General features: G+C 41.9%; 1 protein-coding gene across 2 annotated transcripts in view; it reads left to right on the forward strand.

Annotated features, from left to right (window-relative positions):
* The first annotated feature begins 1,631 nt into the window (after positions 1–1,631).
* The window catches only part of LOC106578541 (partitioning defective 3 homolog), a 566,386-nt gene continuing 544,886 nt past the window's right edge, over positions 1,632–23,131 (forward strand). For both annotated transcript variants that reach the window (XM_014157480.2, XM_014157481.2), the window contains exon 1: positions 1,632–2,241. In XM_014157480.2, coding sequence (XP_014012955.1) covers positions 2,122–2,241 — 120 coding nt within the window. In that variant the 5' untranslated portion in view covers positions 1,632–2,121. The remainder of the gene's footprint in view (positions 2,242–23,131) is intronic.

The following is a 23,131-nucleotide window of genomic DNA, read 5'->3' on the forward strand; positions in this document are numbered from 1 at the left end:
TGGTCATCTATCCAGATGTGCGCTGTCCCTCTCCAAAAATCTATGTCCGTCATCTGCCGTCTTCTGCTGATCAGGACCATTAGCGCTGCAATTTAGACAACTGAATACTTGGCTGGATTCTATTCCGAATATCTATTCATAAAAGCAGAGCTGACAGAGAGCGGCCAACGTCCTGGAAAAACTTGTCCTAAACTGAGTGAGAGGGAGGATATTCGTCAATGGCCTGTGTTCCTTATAGGAGCCATGGGGTGAAGCCAAGAAGTAATTCACGATTCCCAATATATGCTATTGCATAGCCCTACTACCGGAGAGGAGGAATATTTACATGTGCTTACAAAAATGTGCATAACATGAGAAACTGTTCAAGTTGAGACCATTAAACACCTTTTTAGGCAAGCATAGACAGAAACTTTAGAGATGTATTTATTTTTTTACCCTAAAATAGATTGTCTATGGCGTTAAGGTCATTGACATTGGTGTATTATTATAATGAAGTACGGGTAAACTTGGAAGCGCTGACCCGAGCAAAAAATAAAACATCTCGAACTTCAACAGTCTTGCCTGGTGTGATGTTTTTCTTGCACATTAAGAGACTGTTTGAGGACCTGATCATTTTCCCAAAAATGTATTCATGAAAATAGAATAGAGTAGAACATAACAGAATAATGTGAAAAGAACAGAATAGGCTAAAATATAATAAAATATACCGAATAAAAATATAAACACAACATGCAACAATTTCAACGATTTTAGTGTGTTACAGTTCATATAAGGAAATCAGTCAATTGAAATATTGAAATTTGGGCTCCCGAGTGGTGCATCTCAGTGCTAGAGGCATCACTACAGACCCTAGTTCGATTCCAGGCTGTTTTACAACCAGACGTGATTGGGAGTCCCATAGGGCGGCACACAATTGGCCCAGCGTCGCCCGGGATAGGGTTTGGTTGGGGTAGTCATTGTAAATAAGAATTTGTTCTTAACTGACTAGCCTAGTTAAGTAAAGGTTCAAGTAAAAATAAATCAATTAAGACCTAATCTATGGATTTCACATGGATGGGCTTGGGGGACATAGGCCCACCCACTTGGGAGCCAGGCCCAGCCAATCAGAATGAGTTATTCCCCACAAAAGGGCTTTATTACAGACATAAATACCCCTCAGTTTCATCAGCTGGCTGGTCTCAGACAATCCCACAGGCGAAGAAGCTGGGCTGGCATGGTTACATGTGGTCTGCGGTTGTGAGGCCGGTTGGTAGTACTGCCAAATTCTCTAAAATGACATTGTAGGTGGCTTTTGGTAGAGAAATTAACATTCAATTCTCTGGCAACAGCTCTGGTGGACATTCCTGCAGTCAGCATGCCAATTGCACGCTCCCTCAAAACTTGAGACATCTGTGGCATTGTGTTGTGTGACAAAACTACACATTATAGTGGCACTTTATTGTCCCCAGCACAAGGTGTACCTGTGTAATGATCATGCTGTTTAATCACCTTCTTGAAATGCCACACCTGTCAGGTGGATGGATTATCTTGGCAAAGGAGAACTGCTCACTAACATGGATGTAAACAAGTTTGTGCCCAACATTTTTGAGAAATAATATTTTTGTGAGTATGGAACATTTTTGGGACCTTTTACTTCAGCTCAAGAAGCATGGGACCAAGCCTTTACATGTTGCTTTTAGATTTTTGTTCAGAATACATGACGTGTCCATAATAAAATGCCCAGCGATGACACACGGCTCCAACTACTACTAACTATCACATGGAATTCTGAAAGAGACTTGGGAAGTTTCGGTTCATGGTGAGTCACCACAGTACTCGTGGTCACCAGCGCGGGGATAGAGACGCCAGTCACGCCACCCTCCCAGCACTGTGCTGTGAATGATTGCCGCGATGCAGGCAGGCTATTCGTCCAAGGAATAGGATCGTAGTAGGAACACTTTAGAGAACAGGTGGTCGGTAAAACGTTAACGTTTAGACGGTATGAAGAGACGATGAAGATTATTGCTGTCTGCTTGTTTGGAATACAATCTTTTTGACACCAAAGGAAATTCATAATTGGAACATCTACAAAGTATTGAGGAATACACCTCAACGGAAGTACATCGGGATTCGGGAACTAATATGAAAGTGACAGTGTGTTTTGGGAGGACCAGGGTGGTTGTTCCTTGTGGCAATGGAACTATTAAAGTCCACAGTCTTATCGAGCAAGCCGCCATGAGATATAAAAAGGCTATTGCGAAGGTAGGAAGTGTTTTATGAATTTTGCAATGGGTGTTTTTGCGCTTCTGCGGTAACATTGTAGCAAGGCTGGTGCAGTTTACTCAATATGGCGATTTTCTTAGAGAAAGATGGGGAAGGGGAATACAGAAACTCATTATTGGTTGAATGATTGATTGATCGACATGATTGACGTGGAGTGGCGCTAAAAACAGAGCGATGCACAAAGTTGCCCTAGCCTATCCCATAGATAGCAAATCCTAAAATGTGAACATTGTATCAACTGTGCCAACAATGTTACAACAACATTAGGTGCAAATAATAAATATGTTGTCAAACTTATATAAGCGAGTCATCACGCCTAAACTGGCCGTAGCCTAACTAGTGTAGGCTATAACAATGCTGTTGCATTCGTCCACAGATGTTATGGCAACGATGCTAGAGCAGTGTTGTGGTACAATCACAAGAAGCTCGAGTGTGTGTGTGTGTGTGCGCTTTGGACTGATGAACTGTATCGGACGGTGAATGTGATTGACAACTATCAATCAAGGTGTCATTTCGCGCCACAACGCAAAGTTCTCACCGGTCTCGAATCCTGAATTCGGGCTTCCTGGATTGCGCAGGCAGGGCCTGGAGCGGAGGTGGGAGGTGTTTGTACGGTACGATTATTCTGGATTCCTCTGGAACTGGTCGAATTAAACGCACTCATATTGCAATATTTATTCATAACCTACCCTACTATTGACGTGCTTATTTATCAAAGGCCTATCAATTATAGTCTAGAATGTAATGTTATCATATTCATGAATAGCCCTAGGCTACCAAATGTTAATCAACTGCACTCTAGCTTACATTTACTCAATAGTTTGCCACATTATTTACTAATGTTTAAACATGAATCACTTACGTTTATGTTCATACATACATGGTCTAGACTAGTTTATACTTGTTGATCTACATAGTCCATTGTGCACAGATTGCCCAGACTGATCCATCTTCCCACATGTTATTTAGCAAGAACACTTCCATTAGTAATGTAATCAGAAAGGGATCCTTCACATTTTCGACATTTGTTTCCATTATTTCCTTAATTTAAGTAGCCTATCAACACTAAGCATCTGTTAGTAATACTATTAAAAGGCTTCTTGTTTTAAGTGTTATTGTGCCAGGCTTTTAGCCCAGGGCTGAATAGGGCCTGATTGCATTTCCTTTTGTGGCACTTTAATGGTCAGGTTTAGGCTCATTAAATTACTACTGAATTAATTCAAATTTGTTACTGTTGCTATGGCTGGTGCCAACATTGACTGGCCCCTGAACAATGTGTGACAACTTTACTATTGGAGTCACATCACTGGGACCTTTTTATTTAACAGAGCTCTGTCTAAATACTTTGGTGAACCAAAGCTGGTATTGCAAAGATGTTTCTTTACAGGGAGCTGTTTTTGCATGGAAAATTGTTAAACATTTTCCCTCTACCAGAGAGAGAGAGGACTTGACGTGGCTGGAAAGGCTATGAGAAGGGTAGAAGGGTTGGTTTTACGGTGAAGACAGGAATGTGGTTGGGGAGTGCTTAAGATTGAATTATGTTTTAAAATGTTTTAGTTTTGTTATTGAATTGCTTGTCAAAGAGAGAAAGGAAAACTGTCTCAAAATGGTCCCTCAGCCAAATTTCCTGGCTTATTACTGAGAGGTTAACTCTAGATTGAACCAGTTTGTCCTCACTATTCAATTTTATGAAGCCCATGTCTCTTAAATTACAACTTTTTACACAAATATACATTTTCACATTCAAGTGACACCATACACTCTTGGTAAGCTACCTACCTCACATCTTGACACCTCATTATACACAGGAGGGAACTTTCTGTTCAGCACATGCTGTGCAGTGCGAAGTCAAACAATGACTTTGGTCATATAAATATGAACTCCTCCCTCCCTTCTCCACTGACTTGTAACACAAACGCTAACACACTCCCCTGGTCGGACATGGTTGCTCCTTTTCCATGGTTCAGCAGAATGAAGGCGACTGCTCCATTGATCCAGCAAGTGTAGGTTTTCCCTTTGGAGTTCCACTTTGCCCTCTATCCTCTATCAACGCTAGACTATTTTAAGGCAGCCTGGTCTGCCGGTAGCCTTGGGTACCAGTGTTTTTTAGCTAACGTTCCACTCCTGTCATTTACCAAAGATCTGTATACAGGTTTTTGGCAAATGATAGGAGTTGCAAGGAGTGGACTGTTAGCTAAAAAGACTGTTATCCAAGTGAGTCTGCCAGGGCTTAACATAATGGAACCTGAGCTTTGGTACCATGCCCATTGAAGCTGTGAAGAGACACACTTCACACAAACTGTGAAGAGACACAGGACACACACACACACACACACACACACACACACACACACACACACACACACACACACATCCATTTATTGTCATGTTCCTGTCTTATTGATTTGGATTGTAGATACACTACCGTTCAAAAGTTTGGGGTCACTTAGAAATTTATTTTTGTTGTTGTAAGAAAAGCACATTTTTTTTGTCCATTAAAATAACATCAAATTGATCAGAAATACAGTGTAGAAATTGTTAATGTTGTAAATGACTATTGTAGCTGGAAACATCTTTAAGAAAAAAATGTAATATCTACATAGGTGTACAGAGGCCCATTATCAGCAACCATCACTCCTCTGTTCCAATGGCACGTTGTGTTAGCTAATCCAAGTTTATCATTTTAAAAGGCTAATTGATCATTAGAAAACCCTTTTGCAATTGTTAGCACAGCTGAAAACTGTTGTTCTGATTAAAGAAGCAATAAAACTGGCCTTCTTTAGACTAGTTGGGTATCTGGAGCATCAGCATTTGTGGGTTTGATTACAGGCTCAAAATGGCCAGAAACAAGTAACTTTTTCTTATGAAACTTGTCAGTCTATTCTTGTTCTGAGAAATGAAGGCTATTCCATGCAAGAAATTGCCAAGGAACTGAAGATCTCGTACAACGCTGTGTCCTACTCCCTTCACAGTACAGCGCAAACTCTCTAAACAGAATAGAAAGAGTGGGAGGCCCCGGTGCACAACTGCGCAAGAGAACAAATACATTAGTGTCTAGTTTGAGAAACAGATGCCTCACAAGTCCTCAAATGGCATCTTCATTAAATAGTACCCGCAAAACACCAGTCTCAACATCAACAGTGAAGAGACGACTCCGGAATGCTGGCCTTCTAGGTAGAGTTGCAAAGAAAAATACATATCTCAGACTGGCCAATAAAAATTAAGATGGACAAAGGAACTCTGCCTAGAAGGCCAGCATCCCAGAGTCGCCTCTTCACTGTTGACGTTGAGACTGGTGTTTTGCGGGTACTATTTAATGAAGCTGCCATCAGAACAACAGTTTTCAGCTGTGCTAATGTAACGGCTGTCGGGAGAGAGAGTAGACCAAGGCGCAGCGGAGTTAGTGTTCATCATGATATTAATTTAATAAAGAACACTACACAAAACGAGAAAACTGACAGCCAAACAGTCCTGTCAGGTGCAAAACACTCAACAGAAACAATTACCCACAAAACCCAAAGGAAAAACATGCTCCTTATGTGTGACTCCGAATCAGCAACAACGAACTTCGGCTCTGGCGGCTCCGGACAGGCTCGGGCGGCTCTGGCGGCTCCGGACAGGCGGGCGGCTCCGGACAGGCGGGCGGCTCTGGTGGCTCCGGACCGGCGGGCGGCTCTGGTGGCTCCGGACCGGCGGGCGGCTCTGGCGGCTCTGGACTGGCGAGACCCACTGGAGGCCTAGTCCTAGGAGGCGGCACAGGACGGACCAGGATGGGGAGACCCACTGGAGGCCTGGTCCGAGGAGGAGGCACAGGCTTAACCAGGATGGGGAGACCCACTGGAGGCCTAGTCCTGGGAGGTGGCACAGTACGGACCAGGATGGGGAGACCCACTGGAGGCTTGGTCCGAGGAGGAGGCACAGGCTTAACCAGGATGGGGAGACCTACTGGAGGCCTAGTCCTGGGAGGTGGCACAGGACGGACCAGGCTGGAGAGATCCACTGGAGGCCTGGTCCGAGGAGGTGGCACAGGACGGACCAGGATGGGGAGACCCACTGGAGGCCTGGTCCGTGGAGCTGGCACAGGACTGACCAGGATGGGGAGACCCACTGGAGGCCTGGTCCGTGGAGGTGGCACAGGATTCACCAGGCTGGGGAGACATGCAGGAGGCCTGGTTCTGGGCGCAGGCACAGGATAGACCGGGTCCTGAAGACGCACTGGAGGTCTAGAGCGCACGGCCTGCACAACCCATCCTGGCTCGATGCCCAATCTCCCCCGGCAGATGTTAGGAGCTGGGATGTAACGCACCGGGCTCTGAACGCGTACTGGGGACAACGTGCGCTTTCCAGCATAACACGGTGTCTGACCAGTACTGCGCTGCCTCCTGTAAGCACGGGGAGCTGGCTCAGGTCTCCAACCTGACTTTGCCACACTCCCCGTGTGCCCCCAAAAATTGTTTTTGGGGGCTGCCTCTCGGGCTCTACCTGCCTCCCAGGCAGGTTGTCACAGTGGTCCCGCAATTGCTCCCATGTCCAGTCAATCCTTGACTCCAACACCTCCAGCGACCAGGATGCCATCTCCTCCCGAGCGCGCTGCTTCCTATAGTCCTCCTTGACTTCCATCTGCCCTCTTCTCCGCTGCTTGGTCTTTTTGTGGTGGGTAATTCTGTAACGGCTGTCGGGAGAGAGAGTAGAACAAGGTGCAGCGGAGTTAGTGTTCATCATGATATTAATTTAATAAAGAACACTACACAAAACAAAACGAGAAAACTGACAGCCAAACAGTCCTGTCAGGTGCAAAACACTCAACAGAAACAATTACCCACAAAACCCAAAGGAAAAACATGCTCCTTATGTGTGACTCCCAATCAGCAACAGCGAACTTCAGCTGTGCCTGATTGGGAGCCACACACAAAGAAATACAAAAAACCTAGAAAACTAACATAGAACGCCAACCCAATGTAACACCCTGGCCTAACCAAAATAAATAACAAAAACCCCTCTCTATGGCCAGGGCGTTACAGCTAACATAATTGCAAAAGGGTTTTCTAATGATCAATTAGCCTTTTAAAATGATAAACTTGGATTAGCTGACACAACGTGCCATTGGAACACAGGAGTGATGGTTGCTGATAACGGGCCTCTGTACGCCTATGTAGATATTCCATTAAAAATCATAAATTTCCAGCTACAATAGTCATTTACAACATTAACAATGTCTACACTGAATTTCTGATCAATTTGATGTTATTTTAATTTTAATCAAAAACAAGAACATTTCTAAGTGACCCCAAACTTTTGAAAGGTAGTATATGTTATGGTAGAGTGGTAATAATGTGTTTTATTGTATGTAAATGTGATTGGACCCCAGGAAGGGTAGCTGCTGCTTTGGCAACAGCTAATGGGGATCCGGAATAAATACAAAACTGAAGAGGCCCAACAGGTCTTCGGAGCAAAATTATTATAAAAAACGTAATAATAATTGGACATAAGACTGTAAAAACACCAGCAAACCAGCTCCAAGTGATTTTAATTTAGGGAATCTGTTCCAAAGTATTCCCATGCAGAATAGATATATAACATAGGTTTACAATTATGTTTTAGTCCAATTTTATATCTGGTTGGGCTTCTTGCGGTCAATTTGCAGTCTACAAATGATTTGTAAGTATGTTCCGGGACCCAGGCCATCCGCTCAAGAAAAAATCGGCCCGCGGCTGAACTATTTGATGATCCCTGCTCTACCTCTCATATTGGTTATGAGAAATTCAAGTTTATCAGTTTCTTATGATTGTGATTTTAATAACTTTAAAAAAAAACATTCTCTGAACCTGTCTTGGTTGTGCTGATTATGTGATGTGCCTTTTAACAGTCTGATGAGTGTGAAGGAAGCTGCTGCTCTGTGCATGTGTGGTGTATCGGCTTGGATACTGTGTTACAGACATTTCTGTGCAAAAGTATACATGTTTTATTCTATGCTGCCCATTCTGAATAATATTAAGAGTCAGACTGACTGATGGGTATCTGGCATGCAGATGCTCTCTCCTGAGCCCCAGCCTGATTGCGCCTATCAGTGGTGAACCCAATCAAACCGAGTCAGTCTCTTGCTGTGTGTTATCGTCACAGCAGGAGGAGAAGAGCCAGACAGGCTGCTTTAGTAGGAACCAACCTCTTGGCTTCCCTATTCTCAGTGGTACAGTACCACTTGGCTGTGTGAATTACCTACTCAAGGACTCTTAACCTCAGCCAATGAATGCAGAGTCATGAAGCATTGGCTTTTAATTTATGCTGTTCTTGGCTTTCAAGAAGCACTTGGCTTCAGTGTAGGAGTTGAGATATATCACTTTTTACTGTTGTGGTGGATGGAGTCTGCTCAGTGAGTAAGTCATGAATCTATTGATTCTCAGGAAATGCTTTTTTTGTTGGATAATAGTTTATTGAATGTGTCGTAACAAATGTTAAAATGTGAGTTTAAAAAAAAAATTTTTTGAAAATGCTGTGGCGAGGAAACATCACATGTGGTGGGCCTATTTTATAAATGCTGTATGTCGTGAACTGTGAAGAATCACCAACCTGTTTGACTCGTTTGCAATGTTGCCATACAATTCATGCCCTTTTTCATGAAATGACATAATTACCCTTATGATATGATGTGGAGTCAGGACTTGTTAGGACAGGAGTAGCTGAAATGTTGAGGTGAGAACATTTTGTAAGGTGGACAACACTGATGCTACGTATTCACTCAGGGCTTCAGTGCTGTCGTGTGAAGTGACATGTGGCTCAGTGCCTGGCCCGAAGACAGTAGAGAAGAGCCAAATTACAAGGCGCTCTGTTTGCCTTTCATCTTCAAATCAACTTGTGTGTGACAGACACCCATGCATCATCCTTTTATGTTTTTACACTTCATGATAATGGTGACTAAGCTTTCTGTGGTAAGCATGGATACAGCCACGTAAATAACTAGGTGACCATTATAACACATGTGGTGGAATCATCTGGGGGAGATCACAGGTTTTAGGTTAACAAAGGTCAGGAGTTCATATTCGATGCGGTCATTTAGATGGTGGTTGGAATCTTTTGTACCCCTAATTCCCTGTGTCTTTACATTTTGTTATTACAGTGCAGCGTTAAGGAATCAAGGACAGTGTTTCTGTGTGGCAATGGATGGCGTTTTTATTTCTGTGGGGCTACACTTGGTCTATTCCACCTGCCCTTCATAACACTGTCGCCGTACGTGTCCTTACGACCCTACTCAGAATTCTCCCTTTGTCTCCTAGACCAACATGTCTCACATCCTATTCTGGATGAATGAGCTCTGTCATCTCTGCCGCCTCACCCCTCCCAGTGGCAGCCAATGACCCTTTACCTCTAGAGCCCAGCCAGACTGGCTCCTGGAAGTCCTTAGCCCCGATGCAACTTGAGTGGACTGAAATATCTAGGCTTTCCATGACTGAAAACATCAGGGAGGCAAAGAGAAGCATTCATGATCTGAGTACTGTAGCAATTCTGTGGATCAGCAGCAATCCTGTGGACAACAGAGTTGGGGTTTCAATTCAGGAAGTAAATTGTACAGGGTTGAGGTCTATTCCATTTCAATTCAGGACATAAAAGCAATGACCCATGAGGAACATTTGAATTGGAATTTAAGTTTACTTCCTGAATTGAAATGGAATTGATCCCATCCCTGTACTGTATTGTACTTCCCATTTGATATTCCAGTCAGGATGTAAATGTAGGAACGCTGTGCTGTAATCCTTGGCTATTCTCAGTCAGTGAATGGAATTAGGAGAGAGTCAGCTGCCTGTGAAACACAACTAGGGAAACTGGGATGAGCCAGTGGAATGTATGTCAGTGCTCTACTCATTGGCTCTGGTTCATCACCTCATTACATAAGACCAAAGCACTTGAGTTATGTCAGAGCTGTTACAACTGACAAATGGGGACATTATGGTAATGTTATAGCTAATTAATTAGCTGTTATGTCCTTATATCACTGGAACCACCATGAATATGCCCCCGTAGTATGATGACATGTTTCCTCACTGATACAACAGTGGTCAAGAAGAAATAATCTGAGTCCCAAATTGCACCCTATTCCCTATATAATGCACTACTTTTAAACAGGGCCCATAGTGAAATGCACTATGTAGGGGACGTTATACTGTAGGTGTGCGATTTGGGACACTTTCATAGGCCTTGTTCATTTTCACTACATGATCAGGGACAGGGGGCTAGTTAAAGGATGAACCTAACAACCTCTTGTCCCATTCAGCTTTCACACATTTAGACACTATGGAGGTGCTCTTTCCACCTGGTTAAGTAAGCTCTTCACTCTCCTGTCCTTCCGTGCTAGTTCCTTTCAGGGGAATAGCATCGTGTCTTAGTCTCCAACACAGTCCTCGCTGCTGCAGAAATCATGAGCTGAGCTACCCAGCTAGAAAGGATGTGCACTGCAGACCCGTGGTGAGATGTGAGCTAAAACTTTAATGCGATCCAATTTGCTTAGTAGTCAGTGTTTAGTTTGGGTCAAACATCATTCAAGGTAATTTTACTCTCTGAGAACTAGTGCTGGAACATGGAAAGGCTACAGGCAGCATCTACTTTGTGAAATGATAGGCGTGTGTGAAATAATAGGAGGGAAACAGAACGTCGTGTTCAAACAAGACCATTTTGAAACCGATTGAGCAGTAGAGTGTAAAAAATCAAATGTTATTTGTCACATGCACAAAATATAACAGGTGTAGACTGTGAAATGCTTACTTACAAGCCCTTAACCAACAATGCAGTTTTATTAAGAAAGTATTTACTAAAATAAACTGAAGTATAAAATATATATAAAAAAATTATGAAAGTAATAAATAATTAAAGAGCATCAATAAAATAACAGTAGCGAGGCTATATACAGGGGGTACCGGTACAGAGTCAATGTGCGGGGGCACCGGTTAGTCGAGGTAATTGAGGTAATATGTACATGTAGGTAAAGTGACTATGCATGGATAATAAACAGAGTAGCAGCAGCGTAAAAATGGGGGGTGGGGTGTAGAAAATGAAAATAGTCCAGGTCGCCATTTGATTAGCTGTTCAGATGTCTTATGGCTTGGGGGTAGAGGCTGTTAAGAAGCCTTTTGGACCTAAACTTGGCGCTCCGGTACCGCTTGCTTTGCGGTAGCAGAGAGAACAGTCTATGACTAGGGTGGCTGGTCTTTGGCATTATTTTGGGCCTTCCTCTGACACCGCCTGGTATAGAGGTCCTGGATGGCGGGAAGCTTGGCCCCAGTGAAGTACTGGGCCATACGCACTACCCTCTGTAGTGCCTTGCGGTCGGAAGCCGAGCAGTTGCCATACCAGGTGGTGATCAACCAGTCAGGATGCTCTCGATGGTGTAGCTGTAAAACACTTTTTGAGGATCTGAGGACCCATGCCAAATCTTTTTAGTCTCCTAAGGTCGAATAGGCTTTGTTGTGCTCTCTTCACGACTGCCTTTGTGTGTTTGGACCATGATAGTTTGGTGATGTGGACACCAAGGAACTTGAAGCTCTCAACCTGGTCCACCCTACAATTATACTCCAGTACAGAAAAAGGAGACGCCGTACTGTGCTGTACAGTGCACATACAGAATGCTCCATAATGTGAATTCATAAAGCTGTGAATTCTAAGTAAATACAGTTCAAGTAGATTTCCCATTCAAACAGAATACAGAATTATGTTTGTGTCCTTCCGGGGTCTGTAAGTGACACATGGTGGAAGTTATTCATCTGTGGGTCTATATGGTTCAGTATGGGGATCAGAGAGTCATGTATGCATTATAAAGGAATTATAAAGGCACCAGCTGTGCTCTGGCCTTATCTAGTCCCTAACACTTGGCTCTACTATACATGATAATTAGCCTTAAAGGTTCAATGCAGCTGTTTTTATCTCAATATCAAATAATTTCTGGGTAAGAATTAAGTACCTTACTGTGATAAATTAAAACTAAAATAGCTTCTTAGAAAATATAAATTTCTCAAGTAAGAATTTAGCTCGGACTCTCTGGGTGTGGTCTGAGTGGGGAGGGGAAACGGCACCTCCATACCTTTAGGCTCTGATCAGGCCCTACACCCAAACAAGGGCACTGCGTTCATCCACCACTGGCCTGCTGGCCCCCCTACCTCTGAGGAAGCACAGTTCCCGCTCAGCCCAGTCAAAACTGTTCGCTGCTCTGGCACCCCAATGGTGGAACAAGCTCCCTCACGACGCCAGGACAGCGGAGTCAATCACCACCTTCCGGAGACACCTGAAACCCCACCTCTTTAAGGAATACCTAGGATAGGATAAAGTAATCCTTCTACCCCCCCCTCTTAAAAGATTTAGATGCACTATTGTAAAGTGGTTGTTCCACTGGATATCATAAGGTGAATGCACCATTTTGTAAGTCGCTCTGGATAAGAGCGTCTGCTAAATGACTTAAATGTAATGTAATGTAATGGAAACCTAAAACTTGCTGTTATTGGCAGAGAGGTTTGGAACTATCTTAGTTCTTATTGGTCTACTAACTAATTTGATGTCACCAGACAGGCCAAAACTCCATCCCACCAAAACAGCCTGAAATGTTATGCAGTCTTTTCAAACAGCTCTTAGACTAAAAGGGAATTTCACAGTATTATTCCAACCTCCATAGTGTCTAAATATATATAAAACACAGAAAAATCACATTTTTGACTGTACAGGGCCTTTAAAGATTGCCCTTTAAACATATAACAGACCAGCTCAGAAAGGCCTACACTGGGCTTATTTCATTTTGGGATCTCAATGTTATCTTGTTTGTCACATAATCAAACAGTCCTATTAAAAGGATTGGTATTGATCTGCTGTAATTTCTCTCTATTTCCTGGACCCAGAATGACAAAAACAATCCCTGATGCATCGAGCCATTCAGAAACCAAGGTGGCCTTGACAGAGAGTGAGGTTCAATCTATCGTCCCTCTGTTTGAGCCAGTCTCTAAATGAGTTGTATTAAGGATAGTGTGGCTCCAGGAAAGCCTACACAGAGTGACATGCCAAACAGGAACTCTGGAAAGCAGTGTTTTCTATTCCACCCATGGCCTTGGATGAAGGAATCCTGATTCTTGTTGTTGTGTTAGCTGATGGGCTGAGACAGGCACGGTAATCATTACCTTGGACTGTTGACGATCGCAGTAGCTATGAATGCAGCACACACACACAGCTAAAGGAAAGGTTACACTTTCCTTACGGTTTTGCATATGTAAATGTTTTTAAAAATGTCATGATATTTCACATGAAATCATGTGTTTTAGGAACACTTCACGTCATATTTCACATGAAGTTTCACATGATCACAACCTTTCACACATGGATTCAAATGTTCAAATAGTAATCTTTTTTTAATTCAGTTTCACAGGTGATACACTGCAAACATAAATTAGTCGTTAGGATACACACAACAACAGTGCTTTTAACAGTCTTTTGTACATATATATTTGACACACATGATTACATTGTGTATGTTTATTTTAACCTTTATTTAACTAGACAAGTCAGTTAAGAACAAATTCGTATTTACAATGACGGCCTACCCCATCCCTAACGATACTGGGCCAATTGTGCACTGCCCTATGGGACTCCCAATCACAGCTGGTTGTGATACAGCCTGGAATCATACCAGGGTCTGTAGTGACACCCCTAGCACTGAGATGCAGTACCTCAAACCACTGCACCACTCAGGAGCCCCTAAATACAGTAATTCCTATTCAACATGTCGTCACCTGCGATTTGAACTCTTAACTTCTTGGTTCACGGCATTCTGATCTTCCTGCTACGCCACTACAGTATGTCTGTCAAAGACTGATTTCACATGTATTCCTAGTCTACACGTTGTACTTAAGTAAAGTAAATATGCTTTGTTAAAAATACACAAGAAAAATGATTTTATATATATCATAGTGATACCTCCAATTGCTGAAATAAGTAAATGAAATCAATAGTGAGATTAACGGATAACTAAAATAGCAATGCAGATGTGAGTTCAATTTGAAAAAGTGAGTTCAAACGAATTGGCCCAAAAGAAAAAAGAACATAAATGTTTTTTTTATTGTAAGTGAAAGTGAAGTAATGCAAGTTGAAACTGAAAATGTTAAATAACGTACATTTCAAAATATTGAATTGCATGAAAATATTTATAATTCAAACGTATTGAAAATTGCATTCAGTTGATTTTTGCATCCAATCTTAAAATGTATTTGGTCAAACAACATATTTTCACTCTTGGTTCTTGTCTTTGCGATGACCATTTTTTTCCACCTTCCTTTAAGTCATCTTTTCTCCTCGCCAAGTTTTATGTACTCTTTTGACGTGGAAGCCGGTTTAGGGGGGGGGGGGGATGAGCGTGTTTTTCCTGGCTTCCGGCTAACTACTTCCTGTTTTTAGCCATTGGTTGCCTGTATTTAGCAGCTATTAGCTTGACTTTTCTCTCTGGTCCTTCTCCTATCTGTATTGTGTGTCTATATACAGTGCCTTCAGAAAGTATTCATACCCACTTGGCTTATTCCACATTTTGTTGTGTTACAGCCTGAATTCAAAATGGATTCAATATAATTTTTTCCTCACCCATCTACACACAATACCCCATAATGACAAAGCGAAAACATTTTTGCAAATGTATTGAAAATGAAATACAGAAATACCTAATTTACATAAGTATTCACACCCCTTTGCTATGACACTCGAAATTGAGCTCAGGTGCATCACTTTCCTTTGATCATCCTTGAGATGTCACTACAACTTGATTGGAGTCAATTGTTTGGACATGATTTAGAAAGAAACACACCTGTCTACTGTATACGTATACAGTGCATTCAGAAAGTATTCACACCCCTTGACTTTTTCTAAACATACCCAAGACGACTCGAAGCTGTAATCGCCAATGGTGCTTCTACAAAGTATTGACTCGGGTGTGAATACTGATGTAAATGAGATATTTATGTATTTCATTTTCAATAAATTTGCAAACATTTCTAAAAACATGTTTCACTTTGTCATTATTGGGTATCAAATCAAATCAAAATCAAATGTATTTATATAGCCCTTCTTACATCAGCTGATATCTCAAAGTGCTGTACAGAAACCCAGCCTAAAACCCCAAAAAGCAAGCAATGCAGATGTAGAAGCACGGTGGCTAGGAAAAACTCCCTAGAAAGGCCAAAACCTAGGAAGAAACCTATAGAGGAACCAGGCTATGAGGGGTGGCCAGTCCTCTTCTGGCTGTGCCGGGTGGATATTATAACAGAACATGGCCAAGATGTTCAAATGTTCATAAATGACCAGCATGGTCAAATAATAATAATCACAGTTGTCGAGAGTGCAACAAGTCAGCACCTCGAGTAAATGTCAGTTGGCTTTTCATAGCCGATCATTGAGACTATCTCTACCGCTCCTGCTGTCTCTAGAGAGTTGAAAACAGCAGGTCTGGGACAGGTAGCACGTCCGGTGAACAGGTCAGGGTTCCATAGCCGCAGGCAGAACAGTTGAAACTGGAGCAGCAGCACGGCCAGGTGGATGTGTGTAGATGGTTGAGAAAACAAACCTATTTTAATCAATTTTGAATTCAGGATGTAACACAACAAAATCTGGAAGAAGTCAAGGGGTATGAATTAGGGTTTAATATTTTCCCGGTATTTTACAAATGTTCCATCCTGAGAATAAATCACTTCTCTCTCGGGGAACCCAGTATTTCCCGTCAAAACCGGAAGTGTTATTTAAAAGTATTATAAAGCAAATAAATAGGCCTATGTCTGGATTTTATTAGAGCTTTGATCGAAAATTCAAGCCTGATGTTACCTGAGCCTGATGAGCCATACATGAAATACATTTTATGAGCCCTACATTAGACGTTTAATGAGCCCAAGCCCAAAAAAGTGCAATTGATTGTGCCGTTAACCAATACATATATACTGTAATATAGGCTAGCTGACGTGTATATATACCTTTCATAATATTTCCCCTAATGTTATTTGCCAACTTCCTTCTCTCTCTATTGTTGCTTCATTCCTTCCTCGCTTTCAACAGTTAAATGAATAAGTTTCATTGTCCTCATCTTCATCATTCTAATGACATCCTTGAATAATGTCGGACTTGAATTGGATTCAAAAGGATTTCACTAGTCTTCACAAAGATTGAATGGTTAGGGGTCTCAATAAATAACCGCTATAGCCTACCGCCATCGCACGCTCTTCTTTCAAACTACCCGTGAGTTCTATTGGCTGCTGTATTTAACGTTCAGCAAATGAGCTTGCGTCCCTCTTCGAATACTTTATTGGTATAACAATTGCTAAAACAAATGATATCCAACAAGCTATTCTAGTCTAGCTTTTCCTGGATGAGACTCCAAGAGCTAAGAAAGTTTTTTTTAAGGAGAGAGGCCAGTTGAGCACAAGTGCCTGCGTATTGCACAAGAGACAGAGGCTATAAGTTAGAAGCTTATTATGCATAACCCGTCATGAATTAGTTAAATATAAGGCTAATACTGCATTGAATATATTACCTAAAAGAGGTAGGCTAGGACATCTATATATAGTGGCATACTGTGTGTGTGTGTGTGTGTGTGTGTGTGTGTGTGTGTGTGTGTGTGTGTGTGTGTGTGTGTGTGTGTGTGTGTGTGTATATGTATATACATGTATATATATAATATATATATAATGACACACACACAGTTGAAGTTGGAAGTTTACATACACTTAGGTTGGAGTCATTAAAACTTGTTTTCCAACCACTCCACACATGTCTTGTTAACAAACTATAGTTTTGGCAAGTCGGTTAGGACATCTACTTGTGCATGACACAAGTAATTTTTCCAACAATTGTTTACAGACAGATTATTTCACTTATAATTCACTGTATCACAATTCCAGTGGGTCAGAAGTTTACATACACTAAGTTGACTGTGCCTTTAAACAGCTTGGAAAATACCAGAAAATGATGTCATGGCTTTAGAAGATTCTGATAGGCTAATTGACATCATTTGAGTCAATTGGAGGTGTAGCTGTGGATGTATTTCAAGGCCTACCTTCAAACTCAGTGCCTCTTTGCTTGACATCATGGGAAAATCAAAAGAAATCAGCCAAGACCTCTGACAAAAAATTGTAGACCTCCACAAGTCTGGTTCATCCTTGGGAGCAATTTCCAAATGCCTGAAGGTACCACGTTCATCTGTACAAACAATAGTACGCAAGTATAAACATCATGGGACCACGCAGCCATCATACCGCTCAGGAAGGAGACGCGTTCTGTCTCCTAGAGATGAACGTACCTTGGTGCGAAAAGTGCAAATCAATCCCAGAACAACAGCAAAGGACCTTGTGAAGATGCTGGAGGAAACGGGTACAAAAGTATCTATATCCACAGTAAAACAATTCCTATATCAACATAACTTTAAAGGCCGCTCTGCAAGGAAGAAGCCACTGCTCCAAAACCGCCATAAAGAAAGCCAGACTACAGTTTGCAACTGCACATGGGGACAAAGATTGTACTTTTTGGAGAAATGTCCTCTGGTCTGATGAAACAAAAATAGAACTTTGGCCATATTGACCATCGTTATGTTTGGAGGAAAAAGGGGAGGCTTGCAAGCCGAAGAACACCATCCCAACTGTGAAGCACAGGAGTGGCAGCATCATGTTGTGTGGTGCTTTGCTGCAGGGGGGACTGGTGCACTTCACAAAATAGATGGCATCATGAGGAAGAAAAATTATGTGGATATATTGAAGCAACATCTCAAGACATCAGTCAGGAAGTTAAAGCTTGGTCGCAAATGGGTCTTCCAAATGGACAATGACCCCAAGCATACTTCCAAAGTTGTATCAAAAATAGCTTAAGGACAACAAAGTCAAGGTATTGGAGTGGCGATCACAAAGCCCTGACCTCAACCCTATAGAAAATTTGTGGGCAGATCTGAAAAAGCGTGTGCGAGCAAGGAGGCCTACAAACCTTACCCAGTTACACCAGCTCTGTCAGGAGCTGAACTTCACTCAACTTCACTCAACTTCTTGTGGAAGGCTACCCAAAACGTTTGACCCAAGTTAAACAATTTAAAGGCAATGCTACCAAATACTAATTGAGTGTATGTACATTTCTGACCCACTGGGAATGTGATGAAAGAAATAAAAGCTGAAATAAATAATTCTCTCTACTATTATTCTGACATTTCACATCCTTAAAATAAAGTGGTGATCCTAACTGACTTAAGACAGGGAATTTTTACTAGGATTAAATGTCAGGAATTGTGAAACTGAGTTTAAATGTATTTGGCTAAGGTGTATGTAAACTTCCGACTCCAACTGTATAATTTAACAGTTCTATTTAACGCCATGCTGTTCATATACATAATTTATTATAATTTACCGGTTTCTTTCAGTTATTTAGGTGGTTTTAGGCAGTAAATCTCAGTAAACCTACTATGAATACTTTATGAAGGCACTGTATATTTAAGTGGTGCTGGGAGCTCCCGATGGTGCTGGGGGCTCCCGAGAGGAGCGCAGCGGTCTAAGGCACTGTATCTCCGTGCAAGAGGCGTCACTACAGTTCCTGGTTCATCTCCAGGCTGTACCACATCCGGCTGTGATTGGGAGTCCCATAGGGCGCGCACAATTGGTCCAGCGTCGTCCGGGTTAGGCCCTCATTGTAAATAAGAATTTGTTCTTAACTGACTTGCCTAGTTAAATATAAAAAAGTATAAATAGTATAAATATTGTGTGTTTCTAGTTTGTCAGTTAGTTGCTTAAAATGTTGTATTTTTGAATTCAAGTGGCTGCATCTAACGTTAGTTATAGCTAGCTATCGTTAGCGAACGGCTTTCAAGGAAGGATGGCTTTCTTTTTCTTTTTTTTTTACATCCGCTGCCTGCAAGAAATCCCAAAATGAACTGTCAAATCCCGAAATGAACTGTGAACTGTCAATGTCCATCGAATTGCAAAATTGACATCAAGACTCCAGCCAGCAAGCTGGAGAAAGGTTTCAAGTTGTATGCTCATAATGTTTGATGTACGCAGGTAAGTTGCATTCTACTGCTGATTATTTGCTTATGTGTAATATTTCTGACTTGTTATTGTTTATCACAGTGTCAAACAGAGACGAGTGGAGAGGTCAGTGTGAGGGCCTGTTGCTACAGGTCAATAAAGAAGAACAAGAAGCCACACAGTCTGAGAGTAGGGAGAAAGCTAGCATAGGATTGTTCAAATTTCGCAACCAGTCAAAAGTTCAGATGTTTAAGTGTCAAGTTTAGATGTTGGAAGTGTACAATCAGCTGGCAGATCCAAAGGTTAGGGATCAAAACATGTCAGGTAGGATTAGTTAAGGTTCGGTATAGGGTTACAAAAGTTGCCGGCTGTATATCCACTGCCTTAAATGTTTTTGCTCTGGGATCAGTTTAGATTGCTTTGGGATTCTGACCCTGTCGTCCTCACCCATCACCATTGCCCATGTGTAGGAGGCAACTGCTCTCTGCAATCATGCAGTTGCACTGCTCTTCCAGATGGTATACTTCTTTCTCCCAGTTAGTGTGCCAGTTGTGCCTCTTGTTCACAGCTGTACAGAGGCAGAACAATGATGGCACAAATCTAGAACAACTAAGTGTTGTAACAGTAAATTATAGATGCAATTACAATGTCTAGATTTACCCACAGTAGCTAAATAATACAATTCCTTGAGATAATCATGTATATCCCTTGATTGCTATTTACTGTCAGTGGTCCACATTCAGTGTTTACAAAAAGGGTTTTCCTGGTCTACGATTGGTTCTCCCTCTCAGAGGTTGCAAACATGGCTCTATATTTGTCTCACAGGGTTTGAAACCAGGGCCCATTGACAAGATGGTTATATCCAAGCCTACACCAAACCACATGGCAGAAGGAGTGTGGTAAACTATGAAGTTGTTGTAATTTGTTTAAGATCTCATCATTTCTTTCTATTAATTCACTGATTTTGTATTTCTATGTTGTACAGTACAAAAGCACACAAAGGAATGGTTCGACTGTTGCTGGATCTCTCTGTGCTGAAGGTGGAAGAGACTTACAGGGATTTCCACACGCAGGACAAACCCCCGGTGAAAACCATTGGCATGACTGTCGACAAGCCTCTAGTGGACTCTACTTCCGGGTTGGTGCAGAAGGGGAGTGTCCTATCTTACCAGCAGCCGAAGCTTACAACTAAGCACATCAAACTCCAGCTAGATGCTCCACAAAAATCCATACCTACCTCTAATCGAATACCAGCTTGGGCCATTGCAGTACATGTTTGTTTCCCATGGAGTGGCCACCTTTTGGGTTGGTTGAAATAAAGTGCCCCAATGTAAAAATGATGTTGATATAAATATCTGCAAATGCAACATGGCACTTTTACCCTACAGAGGAGCCATGCGTACTATTGGCAGGTGCAAGGCCAACTGCTCGTTACTGGGCTCGAGTGGTGTGACTTTCTATGCCCAGGAAGATGTGCTTGTGCAGCGACTGCATCTTGTACCTGAGGCCACAGCGGTGATCAGAGAGAAGGCAGACTCCTATTATTCCAACGTGTACATTCAGAAGTACTTGTCTGTGAAGCCACAGTACTAAATCTGTTTCAGCCCAAGCGCAGCCCCACAATGTGTGAAGCCCTTACAGTACATTGAACTCATTTCTTGTTGATGATTGATTTGTTATACTGTCTTTTGACCATGCTGTCTGTGCATCCACTATTGCTTTTATAAAAAATTACCTAAGTTATCGTTCAATGTGTTGTATATTTATATAAAAAATATATTTATTGTAACAGTATCTATATGTGTGTGTCTGGAATAGAAATGTCACACAGAGTGCCTGGTCACAGCCCTTAGCTGTGGTATATTGGCCATATACTAAAAACCCCCGAGGTGCCTTATTGCTATTATAAACTGGTTACCAATGTAATTAGAGCAGTAAAAATAAATATACCCATGGTATACGGTCTGATATACCATAGCTGTCAGCCAATCAGCATTCAGGGCTTGAACCATCCAGTTTATAATTACTAAAATTCTCTTGTCTTCAACTATATGTGCAACTTGGCAAGGATACTCGTAATCAGAATAGGTTTGCTTTAGGAGGATTAAAGGGACTGGAAGCTAACTTTTTTTAAATAGAAAACCTAAGCCGACATATTTATTCACAACTGGTAAATGGTAATCCAATGATAATCGAGGTTTAAAATAACATGTGAAATTCAGTGTCACAAATAGTTTCATCAAAATGGTATGTCAATATCAGTACAACATATACATTCGTCAGCATCAATATAAACGTTGAGTAGTCAAATTTCGCTCCTTTTCCCTCGACGCTGAAGCAAACAATTGATTGCACAACAGTGTCATCACACCAACCACACAGGTCTGCATCTCACACCTCATTGGCCCATTTCTTGACAAGAGCTCTACACTGGTAGTTGGAGAGCAGGCATCCCACACTGGTTGATGCTTCCTGCAATAGCTAGGGGAATGTTGGCATCCAACAACTTGTTCTCCTTGACCCTCCGAATGGATCCTCAGGCGAGCGATCTCTTCTGTCTGAACTTCTGTTTAGTATTTGGTTCTGTTTTGAGAGGAATGGGGGATGGTAGTCCTTCTCTGGTACAAGGTCATCGATGGAGAACCCCTTGTTGGCCATTACTGCCATGTCCTCGTGAGATGTTGAATGCCTGACTGTTTCAAAATGTCTTTGTCGCTGATGGTGCCTGCGTACAGTGCGGACACAAAGGGGATCGTCCATGAAGAGCTATTCCCACTAATGCCTTCATTGTGCAGTGGGATTTGTAGTTTGAGAACATCTCACTCTGCAGCAGAAGAGAGGTGCTGTCAACAATGACCTTCGTGCCTGGTTATGTCACGACTTCCGCCGAAGTCGGTCCCCCTCCTTGTTCGGGCGGCGTTCGGTGGTCGACGTCACCGGTCTTCTAGCCATCGCCGATCCATTTTCCATTTGTTTTGTCTTTGTTTTTCCACCTGGTTTCAATCCCCCAATTACTTGTTCATTATTTAACCCTCTGTTCCCCCATGTTTTTTTGTGAGTGATTGTTTGTATGTATACGGTCCGTTATTGTGGGCTAGTTTATTTGTGTTGTATTTATTGATTCCTTGAGTAAATTACTTTCCTTACTCATATCTGCTGTCCTGTGCCTGACTCCTCCACACCAGCTACACACAGGCCGATTACAAAAACAAGGACATTTCTAAGTGACCCCAAACTTTTGAACGATCTTGTGTGTGTGTGTGTGTGTGTGTGTGTGTGTGTGTGTGTGTGTGTGTGTGTGTGTGTGTGTGTGTAAGTATATATATATATATATATATATTTTAGGAGTGCCATCTCTATGGAGCCACTTTGAGTTTAAAATATATATTTTATTTTTTTTGGACCAATTATTTTAAACTCAAATTGGTTCCATAGAGATGGCACTCCTAAAATCAGAAATATAATGTGGATCCCCATGTTGTCACAGTTATTTCACAGTCGATCAGGTTTTCACATGCTCAAATTTGTACTTTCATGGTATCACATGTTGAAATTTTGCATCACGATGTTGTCACATTTATTTCACAAGATCTTGTTTTCACGTGTAGTTTCATATCACATGTTGCTTTTGCATGTTGTCACATGTTTTCACATAAGATCATATGTGAAATTCATGTGGACTTTCTGTAGGGGTTCACAGCCCACAGAATGTTTGGATGATAAAAAATAATGTGCCTGGATGTTATACCTTTTCAACCTTTTATTTATTCGGTGGGACAGGTTTAGTGAGGGAGAGAGCAGGCTGAATGATATGATAGCTATCAGACATGCCGACACTCCAGGTTTACCTTCTGTACTGTTGCCCAGGTAAC

The sequence above is a fragment of the Salmo salar genome, chromosome ssa19 (assembly GCF_905237065.1).
Source record: "Salmo salar chromosome ssa19, Ssal_v3.1, whole genome shotgun sequence".
NCBI classification, from domain to species: domain Eukaryota; kingdom Metazoa; phylum Chordata; class Actinopteri; order Salmoniformes; family Salmonidae; genus Salmo; species Salmo salar.